Source organism: Macrotis lagotis, chromosome 2 (genome assembly GCF_037893015.1).
Source record: "Macrotis lagotis isolate mMagLag1 chromosome 2, bilby.v1.9.chrom.fasta, whole genome shotgun sequence".
NCBI classification, from domain to species: Eukaryota; Metazoa; Chordata; class Mammalia; order Peramelemorphia; family Peramelidae; genus Macrotis; species Macrotis lagotis.
The window spans coordinates 64801747-64820232 of record NC_133659.1 but is presented as its reverse complement, the minus strand read 5'-3'; the positions used below and the strand labels follow the sequence as shown (position 1 = coordinate 64820232).

At 33.5% G+C, this 18486-nt stretch overlaps 1 protein-coding gene across 2 annotated transcripts in view; it reads left to right on the top strand.

Annotated features, from left to right (window-relative positions):
* VAMP4 (vesicle associated membrane protein 4) overlaps nt 1–18486 on the top strand; it is a 57822-nt gene that overhangs the window by 16650 nt on the left and 22686 nt on the right. For both annotated transcript variants that reach the window (XM_074222015.1, XM_074222013.1), the window contains 3 exons: nt 8317–8435; nt 11802–11848; nt 13402–13452. In XM_074222015.1, coding sequence (XP_074078116.1) covers nt 8370–8435; nt 11802–11848; nt 13402–13452 — 164 coding nt within the window. In that variant the 5' untranslated portion in view covers nt 8317–8369. The remainder of the gene's footprint in view (nt 1–8316; nt 8436–11801; nt 11849–13401; nt 13453–18486) is intronic.

Genomic DNA, 18486 nt, shown 5'->3' with positions numbered 1-18486 from the left:
CGGGGGTGGCACTGCCCCGGGGAGCGTGCCCAGCAGGAGGCGAGAGCCCGAAGTACATGCCCGCGGCGGCCCAGGGAGGCATCGCCCAGCGGCCACTGGAGGGAGGAGTGGCAAGGAGTGCCAACTGTTGGGGGCTCTGGCTGGGTTGAGGGACGGGGAGGAGTCCGGAGTAACTGGGCTCCTGAACCTGACGTGCTGGGGGAATGGTGGCGATACTCATGGGCAGATTTGAAAAAGAGTAGTTTGGGGGGAAGAGGAGATAAGTTCGATTTTGGATACTTTAATTATGAGGTGCCCCTGGGAAGTATTGTTGGAAAGGTCCAAAAGGCACGTGGTGATGTGGAATTCAAGTTCATAAGTCAGACTGAGGAAAGGATTTATAAATGTTTACATAAATGGTCACAGGCGGAGGGCATGACATGGATGATGAGCAAACCAGAGACTGAGAAGAAACAGTGACTTAAGGTTTATAAAGGTTTAAATAACCAAAAAGAGAGAGTCCGAGCATTAGGAAATGGTCACAGGCGGAGGGCATGACATGGATGATGAGCAAACCAGAGACTGAGAAGAAACAGTGATTTAAGGTTTATAAAGGTTTAAATAACCAAAAAGAGAGAGTCCGAGCATTAGGAAATGGTCACAGGCGGAGGGCATGACATGGATGATGAGCAAACCAGAGACTGAGAAGAAACAGTGACTTAAGGTTTATAAAGGTTTAAATAAGCAAAAAGAGAGAGTCCGAGCTTTAGGAAATGGTCACAGGCGGAGGGCATGACATGGATGATGAGCAAACCAGAGACTGAGAAGAAACAGTGACTTAGAATCAATACAAGAGAGTACTGCCATTTAAAAACCCAGAGAAGAGAGAATATTCATTCATGAGGAAAGGCTATAAACCGGTGCTACTGTAGCAGAGAGGACCAAGAAAAAAAAACCATCTTGACCTGGCAATCAAGATATCATTGGTTGAGCAATCAGGCTGGTAGTTAGATTGCAAAACCATTTAGGAATTTGTGATAGGAGTGAAAATGAAAAAAAAAATAGCAAAGGTAACTTTTTGTAGAAGTTTGATAAATGGAGGAGAGATGTAAGACAATAGCTTGAAATAATGAAGTCTATCTAGGGAAGGTTTGATGATAGAGGAAACTTGAAGGCAATTGAAAGAAAAAGAATAGGGAGAATAGGGAGACCCTGAATACTACCACCACCATCAGCAGTTAGGAATTGATCAAGCCATCCTGGGAAGTAACTTGGACTTATGACCAAAAAAGTTGCCTCATTGTACATACCCTTTGACCCAGAGACTTCAGTTTTTAAAAGACTAAACAACAACTTACATAATAATAACAGGTTTAGTGAGATGCCTTTAGAGTGGAATGTTATTGAATTAGACAGTTCTAAATCTTAGAAAGCTTGTTTGGGTAATTCTGGAATTGTGATAGTGTATAATATAATGCCAACTGATCTTTGGCATTAATTAGCTAATAATAAGGGGGGGAAACCCAGTAAAGATTCATATTCAAAGACTTGTAGCTCCATTAGTATAGAGCAAGGACAATATGTTTCAGCTTGGAAATTATACTATATTTTATAATTTACAGAAGACTTTGACCCTTCATTAATGCCTATGGAAATTAAGTCTTCTCTGTCACTAAAAATGTGTGTATTTATAGAAAGTACTAATAAAAAAATTACCCTTTGTTATTCTTCTGCATATGACTATCTTGCCTAATCCTACTCTCCCCTAGAAGCTTTGATAGAATTTATGATAATAATAGTTGGATTTTATATTGCTATTGGGAGGTGTTGTGGCAGTGAAAAAGAACCTGAAGGTGGTTGTGTATTCAGTTGTTTCCTAGTTAGATTGGCAAATTAATCTTGAGAATCATGTGAACACTGAAATACTCACTTTCATGAAATTCGGGTCTTCGGATTTAGGCAACAAAAACTTCTCACAAAACAAACCTCAGTCCCTCCGTGCATGAGAGATGTGGCTATGATCTAATTGAAGTTACAGGACATTTAAGTCATTTCACAGAAATCTTGACTCTTCTTTGTCAGTCAGATCCTAATTATATTCATTTAAGGAGTAACTTGGAGATTAGATGGAAAAATAGGCCCACTGACTGAATTCTGGAGTTTTATGTTTTTGAATCTTTTTCACTTGAACCACTCCACAGCTTCTGATTAAAATGTTTTAATCTTTTCCATATTTAAGTCAGATTTGCATTTGAGGGCTTTAAATATAACCAGATTCATACTCTCTTCTGACTTCTATGGATTGCTTATTCATACAAAAGATCCTTTTGTGAAAGAGAAGTCCTGCATATGAAAATAATATATACAGAACCCTCAGCAAGAATAGGAATTTTGATTTTAAAATGCATGAACATGGAACAGACTAAACTTCATGATTTAATAGTTGTTTTTCTTTATAATTTATAATCAAGTCCACAACTGCCTAACCCAATAAAGCTTTGCAGTTTACAAAATGCTTTCACTTACAAATACATGCTGTCCCCAGTGCTTAGCATTTAGATGATAGTTGGTGAATTGAGGTTAAAGGAATTGTATCAACTTATTAGTGTCAGTGACAACATTCATGTCCTGGTCTTCCGAGTTTAACATAAAGCCCTCTTTCTATTATAACACACTCCTGTCTCCCTTTCCTTCAAAATAAATTACTTAACCACAAGTTGGATTTTTTTTTGGTATGTATTCAGATTTATTTTTAAAAAATTCTGAACTTAACAAACACCAAAAGAAATTTTATTTTGCAATTTTGCTACTCTGATGGATGTAAGGTGACATCTCAGTTTTTATTTGAATTATATTGGGCAGTAAGTTAGAACTCTGGCAAGTTATAACTACTCTGCTTGCCTCAGTTTCCTCATTTGCAAAATGGGGATAATAATAGTTTGACCAGAGTGATTGAAAGGATTAAATGAGATAATAATTGTAAAGCACTTGCCAGAGCCTTGTATGTGTGTGTGTGTGTGTGTGTGTGTGTGTGTATTAGAAAAGAAAATGAGAATTGTTCAGGAAACAGCAAATTTATTATGCTCAACTTGCCTTTAAATATAAATTAAATTTAAAATGTAACTTTCAAAGCCATCTCATGTTTGTGAATCTTATTGGCCTTCAATCTGTTCTTTCTGAATATATGAAAAAAAATGCTTCAGTGACCTTCTTTCCTTTTCATTTTGAGTATTTTCTCCCTAACTCCATTGCTCTTGCTATTCCCTGCAATTGAAAACCAAAATCAAAACCTATCTTTATAGGTGTAGTCAAGCAAAGCAAATTTCTTGTATTAGGTAATGAATGTTTTATTCTGAATACTCTGGCTGAAAGTTGTACCTTGGGTCCATTATCTGTCAGGATCTTTGTAATGTTGTTTTTATTCTTGTTTCTTACATCCCAATAGTATTCCACTGTAGTAATATGCTGTAATTTGTTCTGTTATTCCCCAACTGATCAGCACCCCCTTTGTTACAAAAAGAACTGATACATTGACAAATCTATACATAAACACACATGTGAGTCCTTTTCCTATTCCTTTGATCTTTTTTTGTGGTCTAAGCTTAATTGTATCTCTGGATCAAAGGGAATGTAGAATTTGCTAACTTTTTTATTGTAATTCCAAGTTATATTCCAGAATAGGTTGATCAATTCATGGTTTCATTAACAGTGCATTATTGTTCCTATTTTCCCTCTATCCTAACAACTATCATTTTTATTTTGCATTTTTGCTCCTTCAATGGATGTAAGGTTACATTTCAGTTACTTCATTTGAATTATATTGGACAGTTAGGTAGTAGCAGTAAGTTACATAACCTCTGTTTGCCTCAGTTTCCTCATTTACAAAATGGGGATAAAAACAGTTTGACCAGAGTTGACAGGGTTAAATCAGATAATAATCGTAAAGTACTTAGCAACTTGTGCATCACATTATATAAATGTTGGCTATTAATATTATCATTATTTAATTAGTGATTTGGAGCATTTTTCACATGTTTGTTAATAGACTGACATTAGCTATTTATGTTAGGAAATGTCTCATTCTTATAAACTAAGATTACATCCTTATATAAGTTATGTGAGTTTTTTTCAGAGATTCAAGTTGCCATAAAGATAATTTTCTTGGCTACTTTCTTCCCTTTAATTTTAAGTGCATTTGAATTTGCTCAAAAACTTTTAAATTTTATATACTCAAAATCATTTTATTAGCTGTGATCCACTTTTCTCCTTATTTGATCACAAACTCTTCCCCATCCATAAATCTTGAAAGAAAATATCTTCTTTATACATGTATTTTGCTTTACCTCTAAGTCATTCATCTATTTGGAGCTTTTCCTAATACATTTATGTGAGGGTGTTGGTCTATCCCCAGTTTTTGTTAAGTTACTTTCCAGTTTTGATCAGATAAAGAATCTTTGCCCCTGCTGTTGGGATCTTTGGTATTATTAAACACAGTGCTTAATATGTTGATTTGCATTGGTATGTTATGTATGTAATCTGTTCCAGTGATTAAATTTTAAACTAGTACCAAAGAGTTTTGGCCAGATCATCTCATACTCTCGAATTCTAAAGTTTTTATCAGATCCTTGATTTTTTTTTTTACCTTTTTTTATTAGAATTGCCTAGCTCTGGGGAAAAAATACACAAGTGCCCCACTATTTCATTTTCAACTTTTCCTTTGATTTGATTAACTTTTTCTTTAAGTATATAGAAACTGCACATATATTAAGTATTGGTATTGATTATTATCAAAGGTTTTATATAAGTTTTAAACATATATTTCTGTAACAAATAATTGGAAATTCCCCTATTTCATAAGCCTCCTATCTATCAAGTTAGGCAACTGTGGAGTGAGACCAATCCAGATACCAACCAAATAGCATTTGAAAAGGGTACTTAAGAGACAATCCCTAGGGGCAGCTAGGTGGGGCAGTGGATAGAGCACTAGCCCTGGAGTTAGGAGAACCTGAGTTCAAATGCTTCCTCAGACACTTAATAATTACCTAGCTGTGTGGCCTTGGGCAAGCCACTTAACCCTGTTGCCTTGCAAAAACTAAAAAGAGAGAGACAGACAGACAGACAACCCCTTAAGAGTAAAACAAAATGAAATTAAATTTCATCCAGTAATGCTGGCAATAAGGCCCTGGAGGTATACCTTTGGGTGGGATCTTTACCTTTGGTAGAACCCCTCCTTCCTTCCCTCTTGCTCCTCCTGGATTCCCTCACCTGCTTGCCCCAGCCCCATCCTGTGTTGAGTGGCCATACCCTTCTGTGTTAGAGGTGATGTGAACTGGATATTTAAGTCAAAAATGAATAACCAATTGAGCCAGAAGTTCTGCCCCTGGCTGCTTTTTTCTGAAGTAGATTTTTACTCCAGTTCCTTATTTAAAGTCTTCATAAACATTTGTGTTTCTATTGCTATCTTCTATTTTATAAATGACATCATCCCCTTCATTTTCATAGTTTTGATTGTTAATTGTATATTTCCCTCATTCTTTTTTTCCTTTCGTTATCCTATTCCCCTCATTTCAAAGAAGAAGGTGGTGAATGAAAAGTGTGATTAACACTGGTTATAATTTCAGATTTTTCACTCTATTGCCCTTCCTGTCCCCTTGCCTTGTCCCTGATCACAGGTTTTACTTTTTTTTTTTACCTTTCTTCTCCCTTCACCTTCCAGTGCTGAAATTTGTTTTGCTTATGACCTCCTCATATATCTTGCTATTTCTTTTCTTTCCTAATTCCTTCTTGAACTAAATGTTATTTGAGTGTATGTTGTGTTCAGTCTTTCTTTGGGTGGTCCTCACTTTCTTCAGACCCCTATGCCTCCTAGGTCCTTCAAGGACCATCAAAACAGAATTAGAACCACCTCCAGGCTCTATCCCTCTCCTAAAATGATTGAAGGGACATATTTCTTTTTTTTTATTAGGGTGTAAACAATTTTTAATCTCGTAATTTGGAAGTAATCAAGTGAATTTTCTTTTTGATGTTTCCTTGGATCAAATGTGTGCTTTTCAAAGTTTCTGCTGTGCTCTAGCCTTTTTATCAGGAATGATTGGAAATCTTTTTTTTTCCCCTTTAGAGTTCCATTTTTTTCCCTTGTAGGATTTATACTCAGTTTTGTCAATAGGTTATTCTCTTGTTATAATCTGTATCTTTTGTGTTAGGGAATTTTGAATTCCAAGTTGCCTTCTACATAATGGCAGTTACTATGTTTGGTGTGATCTTCAAGTGAATTTTCTTTTTGATGTTTCCCTGGATCAAATGTGTGCTTTTCAAAGTTTCAGCTGTGTTCTAGCCTTTTCATCAGGAATGATTGGAAGTCTTTTTTCCCCTTTAGAGTTCCATTTTTTTTCCCCTTGTAGGATTTATACTCAGTTTTGTCAATTGGTTATTCTCTGTTATAATCTGTATCTTTTGTGTTTGGGAATATTAATATTGAATTCCAAGTTGCCTTCCACTTAATGGCAGCTACTATGTTTGGTGTGATCCTGATTATGACTCCTGGGGACTTATTTATTTGCTGTTTGTCATTTTTTGCTTTGGGCTTGGAAGCTTGGAATTTCTCTATGTTCTGGGAGTTTTTAATTTTGGGATTTCAAATCATGATTTTCAGATTGATGATTATTAGATTATTTCTTCTTGATCCTTTTTCCTAGGTCATTAAAAAAATAGATAAAACCTTTCTTGAGCACTTATTCCTGGCAGTGTGCAAAGTGCCAATTATATGAAAACAAGATAGTTCCTGCTCTCAAAGAACTTACAGGCTAATTATGGAAAACAGTCTTAATGGGGAAATGGAGATGGGGAAGGGGAAAAGCCAAAGATAGCTGTGGGAGAGGAAGAGCAGAATGGAGAGTGAATTGAAGAGGAGAGCCTCCAACTTTGGAGTATCCAGGAAGGGACTGAATCATTGAATTGACCTTAGGGTGGAGTCAGTGATGAGTTGGGCTCAAGGGGGGGAAGGGCTAAAGCTGAAAGTGACCCAGAAATGATGATATGGTAGATGGAGCCCTGAACTCCCAACTACTAGGAAAACCCTGAATTTGAATCCTGCCTAGTTTGTAGCCTAGGACAAGCCTTTGATTTCTCTCTGCCTCAATTTCTCATATGTAAAATGAGAACTATAACCCCAGGTTTGTGGTGGGGATGAAATGAGATGATATTTTTGAAATGCTTTGCAAAACTTAAGGTGCTGTATATTTTAGCTATTTTCTGCTACTTCCACCAACATCATCACTTCTGACATTTTCTTCTCTTACTTCATTCATTTGATTCTATTGCATTATTTCTTTTTTCTGAAGACCAAGCCTTTTTCTAACACTTAGTGAGATTAGTGCTTGTCTAAAATTTACCATCATCTCTTCTAAGCTATTGATTCTCCTTTCCTTAGTTGTTGTTTTCTTTAACATTCTATCTTGTATCTTATTTCAATTTATTGTTCTTTCTCTCAGGCTACCCTTAGTCTTGTGGAGTTGTTCTCTTCTGGTTGAACTCTGAGCTTCTTAGTCCATAGGACTTCATCATTTTACTCAGCATTTATATTCCTCGTGAATCCGTGAATGATGTGAGAAGGTCCCATTCTCGAGATTTTTTTCAGAAATTTCTGGATTTTGTACAGTTCCTGATTTAAGAGTTGACTCTGCCCCTTTCTGTGAACCTACACCTCTCCAAGTTGTTGATTGTTTTATAGTTTGAAGGCCTTTGCTTCCCAGGTTCTACCCAGGCCCTTTCTCCCATGCTGTCCTGGTCTATTCTCTTTGTACTTGGATCTCTCTTCTTGCTTCTGTGCCCTTGCTGCTTCTTCACTCAACCTTCCTTATATCCTGACATATATATCTTCAGTCAGAGTTTCACAGGATTTAGAAAAATGGTTCACAGGTTTCATGAGGCTGTTAAAGGGTTCCATATAACAAAAAAGGTGCTCTTTGTATCAAGCCTGAACCCCAGACCTAGATATATAATGACCCTGAACCTTTGTTTTCTCATCTCAAGGTCCCATTCAACTCTAAAATTCTATGATTTTCATTTTAGTGATAAGTGAAGCAATAGAATAAGATAGAGGGACAAAGAGATGATAGAATTTGGGATTAAGTGTAATGTAAGAAAACAAGATAATTTTTGAAAGCTGAATAATTAAAAATTATTAATAAAATTGTGTTTTAAGTGTGGACAAAGAAATAGTTTGGGTGAATGTTAAACTGTTTTATGAAGGTTAAATCTTCATGTTTTATTTATCCAACTGTGACTTAATTAAAAGTTTCACATCAGTTGAACTCATCAACACATTGATTTTTTTAGGTGGTATATCTCTTAAAGTTGGGAAAAGAAAAACAACTTTTTGAGTAATAAAAATGCCGCCTAAATTCAAGCGCCACCTAAATGATGATGATGTCACTGGCTCTGTGAAAAGTGAAAGGGTAAGTTCTTTATAAGAAGCTTTTAAGAATAATAAGTCAAAATAATAGTTATTAATTTTTTCTAAATCATTTGGTCTAGTGAGCAAAATTAAAAGTATTTCACTGAATTAATTATTCATCTGTTATTCATGTACAAAGCAAAATGGGTATGTAGAGAGACTTTTTACTAAAAAGCAATGAATTTCTTAACTGAGGGGCTACCATCATAATGAGTCATAATTTCATAGATTCTTTTTTTAGTTTTAAAAAAAGATGTAATTACCTAATTTTAAAAAGCATCTTATGCTGTATTCTAGTCTATTTTGAGACCAGTACATGAAAATTGCATTTATATCTGAAAATAATGAAGCATTTTAAAAGTAGACATTTTGAAATGGATTGTTAGATTCCTTTTTTAGCAGGCACTTAAATTCCCTTTGAGGAATTGAAGGCTTTCATCTATCTCTTTATTGATCCAACTGGCAGATTGAAGTCCTTATCGTGCAAAGATTTTTAGTTCCATAAAGCAAAACTTGTCTTGCCCTTGTAAATTTTGTATTCAAGTAAGCAAGTAAGTTGTTGGTGTGTGCATGCACAAATATAATTTACAGTTTTTATCTTTTAAACTCTTAACCTATCATTAAAGGGCAAAAGCTTGTGATCCCAAACTCTACATATGAATGAACACCTAAATTTTTTAAAAGATAAACACATTCAAAGACAGATATTTTTATGTTTAGCATAGTTCCATATCCAATAGTTAATGCTAAATAATTATTTATAACTATATATTTATAACTGTAATTATGACTATAAAACTATAAAATTTGACCTCCCTTTGACTCTTGAGTGATTAATGTGATTAATATTCTTTTAAGCTCTAAATAAGTGGCTCCATTGGTCTGGAAATTAACTTCATTTAAAACTATTGACTCTGCTTCCTTATGGAAGGACTTAACTACGTAGAGTTTTTCCTTTTTGTTAAGCTCCAACCACGGGAGTTATTTAATTAACATAATAAACAAGATAATTAGTGTTTCTCTCTCATTATTCAACAAATCAGCAAAATGCTTTTGTGATGAGACTTTTTTGAATTTACATATGACCTTTTGAATAAACGATGACTATCTTGATGAAGATCTATTACATATCAGAGTAGTATTTTCTAGAATTGGTAATTTGTACTTATTTTCATTTTGTTTTCCAAGAATTTTTTTTAACCTTTTCCATGCTAAGAACTCCTAATTGCCAATTGATTTTCCAGGGAAAATACTGGGTTTTTTTTTTCATATTAAGCTCAAGTTGATTCTGCTGTTAGAAATTCTTTCTTCCTTTCTTTTTTATTTTTGGTTTGGTTTTTATAAGGCAATGGGGGTGAAGTGACTTGCCCAATGTCACACAGCTAGGTAGTTAGTGTCTGGGGTGGGATTTGAACTCAGGTCCTCCTGACTCCAGGACTCCACTGCACTACCTAGCTGCCCTCAAGAAATTATTTAAGAAATATTTAATTTCAGCTTCACAACATTGCTACTAAGACATTGCCTAGATAATAAACTTTATACTCATTTGCATTTTGAACCTCTATTGTATAAAGAATCTTAACTGAGTTTAGATTGCTATTAATGTATGGTTTTTAATATCTGTTAATTGACTCATTATATTCCCCAAAAATGTAATCTTCATATATACTACTACTAGCTAATTCCTTATCAGAACTTACCTAACATCTGGTCTACATCTTAGGACAATATGGTATAGCAGAGAGTTCCCTGCCTCTGGAACCTTGACATTTTTCTTAACTTGTGGAGGCCACAATCTCCTTTTCAGTAAAATGTAGGGGTTAGATCACATGATCCTAAAGGTCTTATCTGGATCCAAAATGCTAGGATTCCATGTCAGACAACAACAGCAATTATTTGACCTTTCTCAAGTGTCTGCTAATTTATTGTGCCAAAAGTTGAGGAGACAAATCTTTCCTACAGCAATTGTTTTGTGCCAGATAGAAAATAAAAAAAATTCTTCTTCTGAATATTTAATATTTTCATGTAACGCAGTGCAGATCAGACCCTGTCTTCTCTTCTGAAGCTGCAGATGGGCAGATTTAATAATAAATTCTTGAATCCTCCTTATAGATTGCCAGGATCTAGCAAACACCCACGGGAACATGATATATTGTTGGCATTGACAAGTACAGAAAAGGGACTTGCAGTCAGAAGACCTGGGTTCAAATCCTTATTCCACTGTTTATCAGCTATGTGATCATGGATACCTCACTTATTTTCTGAGTTGTTTCCTCACCTGTCCAAGGGCATAATAATATTTGCATTGTTATTTATCTTGGAATTGTTGTCAGGACAGTGCTTTGTAAATTATAAAGAAGCTTACTTATTACTTTTAGTTGTCTTGTTAGCAAAAGAAAAAAAATCACAGGGAAGTTTAGTGACTTGTCCAAGGTGACATAGTCTTGATTAGGTCCAGCTGTAAACTTTTAAGTCACCCAACCATTAAATTGTCATTTAATATACAATATACAACATTCCACAAAAATAGTCTAACGGATTCCTTTTTTAATAAAATCACTTCCTTGTTTGAAGTGTGACTTAGAAGTATGTCTTATTTTCCTTTAATCAAATGTACCAGAAACCTATATGTAAAAGAGTGTTTTCCTTTCAAGTGGTTATCTTTTGAGGCTATATACTTATTCTAATACTGCTTCCTCCCACACTTTAGAATACATGTGAACCTCTTCCCTTGGAATATTGTCTTTTCAAGATTAGGGTACTAAAAAAGCTAGATTTATGATTTTTATGGTCTTGCTTTGAGATTAAAAAAAAGAAAAGGAAAAAAAGTACAACTTGTGAATACATCATTTTCACTGGATTTTTATATCAGAAGACTTGACTATTTCTAAATACCAAATAAACCTTCAAGGGAGAAAATTTTCTACCATTAAGGAGCTCTTTCTAAAAGATACATTTCAGGTTCTGAAGGCGAATTCCTAAAGGAGTTCTAAAAAAGTGAAAAAAAATTATTTTCCTGGAGCATAATCAAACCTAGGATGTTAGTTAGAAGATAAGAGAGAAGGGTTTTCTATGAAGTCTTCAGAAATGACATTTGCATTTGAATTAAAATTGACAATAGAAATCAAACAAGCACTTAGAAATTAATCTTACTGGCAAAGAAATGTTTTAAAGCCTGTTTTCTTATAAAGGTCAATTTTTTTAAAAGTTCAACGTAGGGAGTTACAGGAGAATTTGTTTAAATTTTGGATTCATCTATGATATATGACCTATTAAAGTTTGAAGGCTAAAGATTAAAGTTGTGTTTTCTAGAAAGGTAATTGTATTATATCTCAAAAGTTATTTTATAAAATGCTTCATTTTTCAGAGAAATCTTTTGGAAGAAGATTCAGATGAAGAAGAGGATTTTTTCCTGTAAGTCTCTTGCTATAGAGATGAAACTAATTCCATCCCATTCTTGGGGAAATTGGCAAACTGATGTTTAATTTTAGTCTGGTGGTAGTTTTTAGCTTTGCTAATCTTCCTTTCAGGAACTTTTTTCCCCATTGTACTTTTCATTTGCCCACTTTTGAGGGGTAGCCTTATGTTCAAACATGTAGTTTTTATGGTCAGTATTTTGCAATTCATGAATTTTTCTATTAATACTTTCAAATTTTCTATTCTATTATTCATATTAGTAACCTTTAAAATTATTTCCTTCTGTTCTTTAGAACCATTTGATACTAGCATCAATTTCTCCCAAGATTTTTTAAAATTGCTACACACTGATTTTCAGCCAATGTTAATTCTTCCTTAAATATGATATCCATTTGAGGATTTTGAGGTTGTGTTTTCTTTCCTTTTTTTATATATTCATTGTTTCTAGGGCTTTAAAATCTGTATTCCAATTAATGAGTAACTGATTTGTATTATTTTGGAACTTTTTGATTTATTAATTTTGGGGAAAATTCAGATACTCTTATTTGGAATTTTAGCAGTTTTAGTTTTCATTGTTACTTTGGTTATTTTGGAAAGAGAAAAGAAGATCTTTGTTCTCTTGCAACTCTTACTCTATTGTCTTTTGAAAGTCTGTATTGAGGATGAATGTATGGTTCAGAAAAACTTTAGTGGGAGTTTTAAAGAAAATATATATTAATATTTAAAAATAACATAATATAAAAATATCTTTAAATCTGAAGGAAAATGGATACAGAAGAGAGTTTTTGAGGTTATATAGGTATCTACAATGAACATTGCTAAGCTATTTCTGATATTTTTCCTTATAGTACAAATCATGTTGGTATATGAAAGTGAGCTTTTTGGCTGTATTTTAAGCCCTCTAGTACCTTTCCTATTCCACATATTCACTAAAATTTGCCAGATTTAATTGTAATACCCAGAAAAAATGTTAATAGTTAAGATAATATACATTTTGAGAATATTAAAGAGATAACAAAGTGTGGCCATCTTTATGACTCCCAAGCTGTTATGTAAATTTCATGCTAACTAGTAATCAAGTATAACATATTTTGAAATTTTTAATCTTTGGAAGGAATTATTTCTTCATACAATCCTGCCAACCTGTATTTCTGACTGAAAAAAAAAAATGGGTGGTGAATTTTCCTTTCCCTTGGGTATATTTTTTGTTGATCAGCTTTTTTAATGATTTGTTATCTTTTTTCAATTACTGATTTTCTGATTTATTCCTTGTGATGCTTCGAAATCCATTTACTAGAAGCAGTAGTGAATAATTAATGATAATTATGTGCATTTGATTCCCTAGAAATGATAACATTAATATGAAATGTGTAAGATTGGTTTAGCAATGAATATGAATGAAGTACAAGAATAAATTTTAAGTGTGTACAACTCCAGATGTACCAGTAAAATATATTTCACTGCAAGAAATGATTTAGCTATACTTAAAATAGACTTTATATTTTAAAATAATAATCATTGTTAATGTCTGCTCTTTACTTGGATTTCAGAAGGGGACCATCTGGACCAAAATTTGGACCCCGGAATGACAAAATTAGACAGTAAGTTCTTGCAGTACTCATCCATGAGATGGTGAAGATTTGCTTATGATGCATCCATGTTGATTTACAAATCAAAGAACCTAATCAGTTGTACTTTCATAAAGTTATATCTGATTATCGTTTTACCAGAGTTGAAATAATTAAATTCCAGGTGATTTTTTTTTTTTTGAGATCACTAGGTTAAACAAATGATTTTTTTTTCAGACAAACATATTAAAAGTCTACTTTTAAACAGTATTTTAGGGGTTTTTTTTTGACAAGGCAGTGGAGTTAAGTGACTTGCCCAAGGTCACACAGCCAGTGCCAAGTGTCTGAGTAAAGATCTGAACTCATATCCTCCTTACTCCAGGGCTGGTACTCTATCCATGGCACCACTTAACTGTCCCTGTTTCTTTCTTAAAAATAATTTTAATTGATATCTTTTTTTTACTTCAGTACAACTTTGCCCTTCTTGTTCCCAGAAAACTGTCCTATATCACAAAAAAAAAGAGGAAAAAAAATCAGTAAAATTGACTAATTCATATAAGTAATCAGAATATATATGCAATATACCTTCCTGGACCTCTAACCTCTTTAAAGGATGTAGGGTAGGTTATGTTCTCATATCACTTCTTTGGGGCCAAACTTGTTCTTTCTTACTTTGCAGTATTCACTTTTGATTGTTTTGTAGTTGTTCTTTACATTTACATTGTGGAAGTTATTGTGTACTGCATATTGTTTTGTGCAATATTGTATATATTGTGTAATATCACTTTCTTAACTCTGCTTACTTCACTCTATCAGAACATGTAAGTCTTTCTATAATTCTCTGTATTCATTTTATTCATAATTTCTTACAGTGAAGTAATATTCTGTTACATTCATGCAGTGTGTGTTTGTTTAGCCATTCCCAACTGATGAGCATCTCTTTTATTTCTGATTCTCTATGACCATAAAAAAGTGCTGCTGTAAATATTTTGGTGTATGTCCATGGGAGTTTTCTTCTTGTCAAATGATCTCTTTTAGGTAAAAGGCTAATAGTGAAATCTCTGGGGGAAAGAATATGACAATTTTAACAATTTTATTTGCATAATTCCAAATTACTTTCTAAAATAGTTGAATTAGTTCATAGCTCGCCAACAATTCACTAGTGTGCCCATCTTTCTACATATTCTTAAGTACTAACTATTCCCAACTATTGTTAACTGACAATTTGCTGGGTACAAGGTTAAAACCCTCTGTATTTGTTTTGATTTGTGTTTCTTTTATTATTAGCAGTGAATTGAAATATTCATCCATATAGTTGTTAATATTTTGCATTTCTTATTTTGAGAATACTACTTTTCTCTTGAGATATGACCTTTGGTTATACATATGGATATTAGTATATGTTGTAAACAGTCTTAGGGTCACTCACACATCTATGTATATTTGTGTGTGTTGTCTTGTGTATCTTGTATACCAATTCTTTATCCGAGAATTTTGATACAAAGATGTTTTTCTTATTTGACTGTTTTCCTTCTTAGCCTAGATGCATTCATTTTGATTCTGCAGAAGCTTTGCAGTTTCATTTAATCAGAGTTAGAAATATTTTTCAACATTGCCTTCATCCTTTGTTTGTTTAAGAAGAGACTTCCTACTCATAGCCATGAAAAATATATGGTCCGCTTTTTTTCTAAATGGTTTTCTGGTATGATCTTTAATATTAAGGTGACATAGCCATTTTTACATTTATTGGGAATATAGCATATGATGTTGTCTAAGCTTAATTTCTGCCATACTACTTTCTAGTTTTTTTCCAGCATTTTGGGGGCTTTTTAAAAAATGAAGTAGTGACTTCTTTCTGGAGTAATTTCTATTTTCCAGTTTATTGAACACAGGGTTGAGTTAATAGTCTTATGTTTTGGACAATACCATGGACCCATCCCCAAATGAAAACACTGGAAACTCTCTTCATAATCTCAACAATTTTGACCATAGTATATGTCCCTTCTAGGTTTTTGTCTTCTCATATCTCCATTATAACCTAACTTCCTTGGAATTCAATAGGGACTGTGGTTTTGGGGGGGGTTCCCTATTTTTTTTGTAGCTCTAGCACCAAGGCCAGGGTCTAGCTTTTAGGAAGTGTATAATTTTTAATAAATGCTTTTTTGAGTGTTGTCTTTTGCTCCATTCATAGGAGAGTCTTATGATCCTAAGGAGATATTCAACTACTAAAATAGTATGTTCTTTCTTTAAGCAAAATTATGACTAATTATGTAGTCAGCAATATCCATGCATTTTATCTTTTTCCTAGATGTATAAATTACAATTTGCTCTCAGGATACACTAACTAAATACATCCTCCTATGAAAATCTCAAACCCCTTTCCATTATAGTTGTAGTGTTTAAAAGTATTAGCTTATATTGCCCTTTTATCTTCAGTGAAAAACTACCTTATATCTCACAGCAATTGCATCAATACCTAAATTACACACAACATTTTCCAATGAAACTAATTATGTGATTTTTTTTTATTATTTGTGTTGTGGAATAAAAACTATTTATTCATTTTAGCAGTTTACATTTGCCTAGACTTTTACTAAGCAGTTGACTAACTGGAAAAAAGCTGCTATCTTTATGAGGTGGTTTTTACCAAATCAAGAAGTTAGTATAACTACTAAGTCTAAATTTTTCCAGTTTCTGAATTTAAACATAAAGGCATTAGACTCAAAGATTACCTGAGTCACTTAAATTAGGCTGATTTTCAGATAACATCTTCCTGAGAGCAAAAGTACACAATTTACAGAAAAGGGAGGAAAAAAAGGGTATTTTGTGCCAAAAGAAAATATTATAAAATTATAGCTAACTTGGCTTTTATAATCAACAGGCCTACTTTATAGTTGAAATGATTTTATCTATTGTTGTTTCCAGATACTCTTTGTAATTTAAAAGATACATATGTAGTAGACTTTTTTTCCACTGTAGATAAATGATTCTTTTGTTCCAATGTATTTACTTTATTGGAATTTTCTCAGTGATATTTTAGCTCTTATACTACACATTCTCAATGAATCTTAATACCTTAGAACTCTTTGATCCCCATTAACCAGTGTAATGGTTGGAAATAATGTTTCATTAGTAACCTCATGATAATTAAAATTTCACCAACAGTGTAAGGAATTTAAAAATTGTTGTTTATATTTTAAAGTTTCATATTCATTACTTCTTTAAAAACTTCTGGTAATCTTTAGAATTCTGGATTTGATAAATCATATTAAAATTCAGTATAAACTTTATCTCTTTGGTTGTTTTTCTTTTTAAATAATGGGACAGACTCCCATGAGTTTTTTTTATGTTTTAGTAAGGAAAGTAATACACTTGAAAGAGAAGTAATTTTCTGTTAGTGACTACAGATCTGAACAAATGGAAAGGAAGACACACTTGAATTAAACAGGTCTCTTTAAAAAAAAAATAGGGAGGAACTTATATTAACACTGAAGGGGAGGGGACAAAACAAGAAGCAACATATTATTATGAAAGGGTAACCAAACTTGATCCCAGGAAAAAATATGAGACTGGGACCAAGTTTGTTTACCAATACCCGTTCATAACAATATGTTGCCTCTTATTTAGCCTCTTTCAGCTGTAGACCAATGAGATTGCTTGGTCTGGTGAAATATCTAAATATGAAATTAAAGTGCTAGTGACCATTTTAAAAAGTAAACAATATTCATAAAGAGCCTATTGATTCAAAAAGCAAAGGATAAAAGATACATAGATTTTTAGCAATATATTTGATGAAGTCTCCTGTGCTGTTCTTATAGAAAAAGTATTTGGAATTGGTTGAATTTCCAAACCTGAAGAGTAATCATTAGGGAATTTGATGTCTCTTTGGAGGGGCTCTTCCACTGGCGTGTCCCAGGGAACAACCTGCATTTTTGGCTTTGTGGTGGTGTTTTAACATTTTTATCAATACTTGAATGAAGACATGTCATGTTTACCAAATTTCTGCCTAAGAGGACCCACAAAGATCAAACCTTATACATCTTAATATGTTTGATATTTTAGCAACCAGTATTTTAGCTATTAATTTGTCATCTAGTTGTCTAATGAGAATTGTCCTTACCTACATTTTACATTGCTTCTCCCTTTTTGACCACCTGAATCTGTGGAGTTCATAAGGCGGTTAAGTGGCTCAGTGGATAGAGTGGTTGGTCTGGCAACAGGAAGACCTGAGGTCAAATCAGGCTTCAGAAACTTACTAGCAGTGTGACCCTGAGCAAATCACTTGACCCATATTTGCCTCAGTTTCCTCAACTGTAAAATGAGGATAATAACAGCATCTACCTCTTAAGGTAGGCTGAAATGAGATAATTCTTATAAAATGTTTAGTACAATCCCTGGTGGACACTAGGCACCATTTAAATGCTTATTTTCCTTCCTCTCCTATTCCCCTTATGTAGCCTTTCTATGTCTAGATTAAGTTTTTATAAATGCTTATTGATTGCTATTCCAAGATAATGCTATTTGGAGAAGTTAAGCATTGTTTGAATGTTATAGGGGTTTTTATTTCCTTTTTAAAGGAATATATTGTACTAAAGAGAAAAATAGGCTATTTTGATAAAAATGAAAGGAAGTTTGATTATTATTACTACCTTATAATACTAAAGTAGCATTTTGCCAGTTAGTGCCTAATTAAAGATAAATTGGATAAAATTGGTGAAATTACTATATTGATTGCTTCAGCCAGCAAGGAATAGCAGTCTACATTGAGAGGGCACTATGTTACAGTGGAAAAAACACTGGCTCTAGAGTGAAAGGACCTAAGTTCAAATCCCCCCATTAACACTACCCATATGACCATGGTCAAACCTTTAGCCTGTGTGACTTCAGTTTCCTCATCTCTGTAATGAGAGGTTTGCACAGTATCGCTTCCTTCTCATTATAACTCTTTCATCCTAAGAAAGTTTCTTGGAATATATGATGTTTCCTATTTGACTATGACTTATGGAACAATGATACATTCAAGAAAATAAGGGCTTCTCTGTGCCCCTGGAGATGCCAATTTTCTTT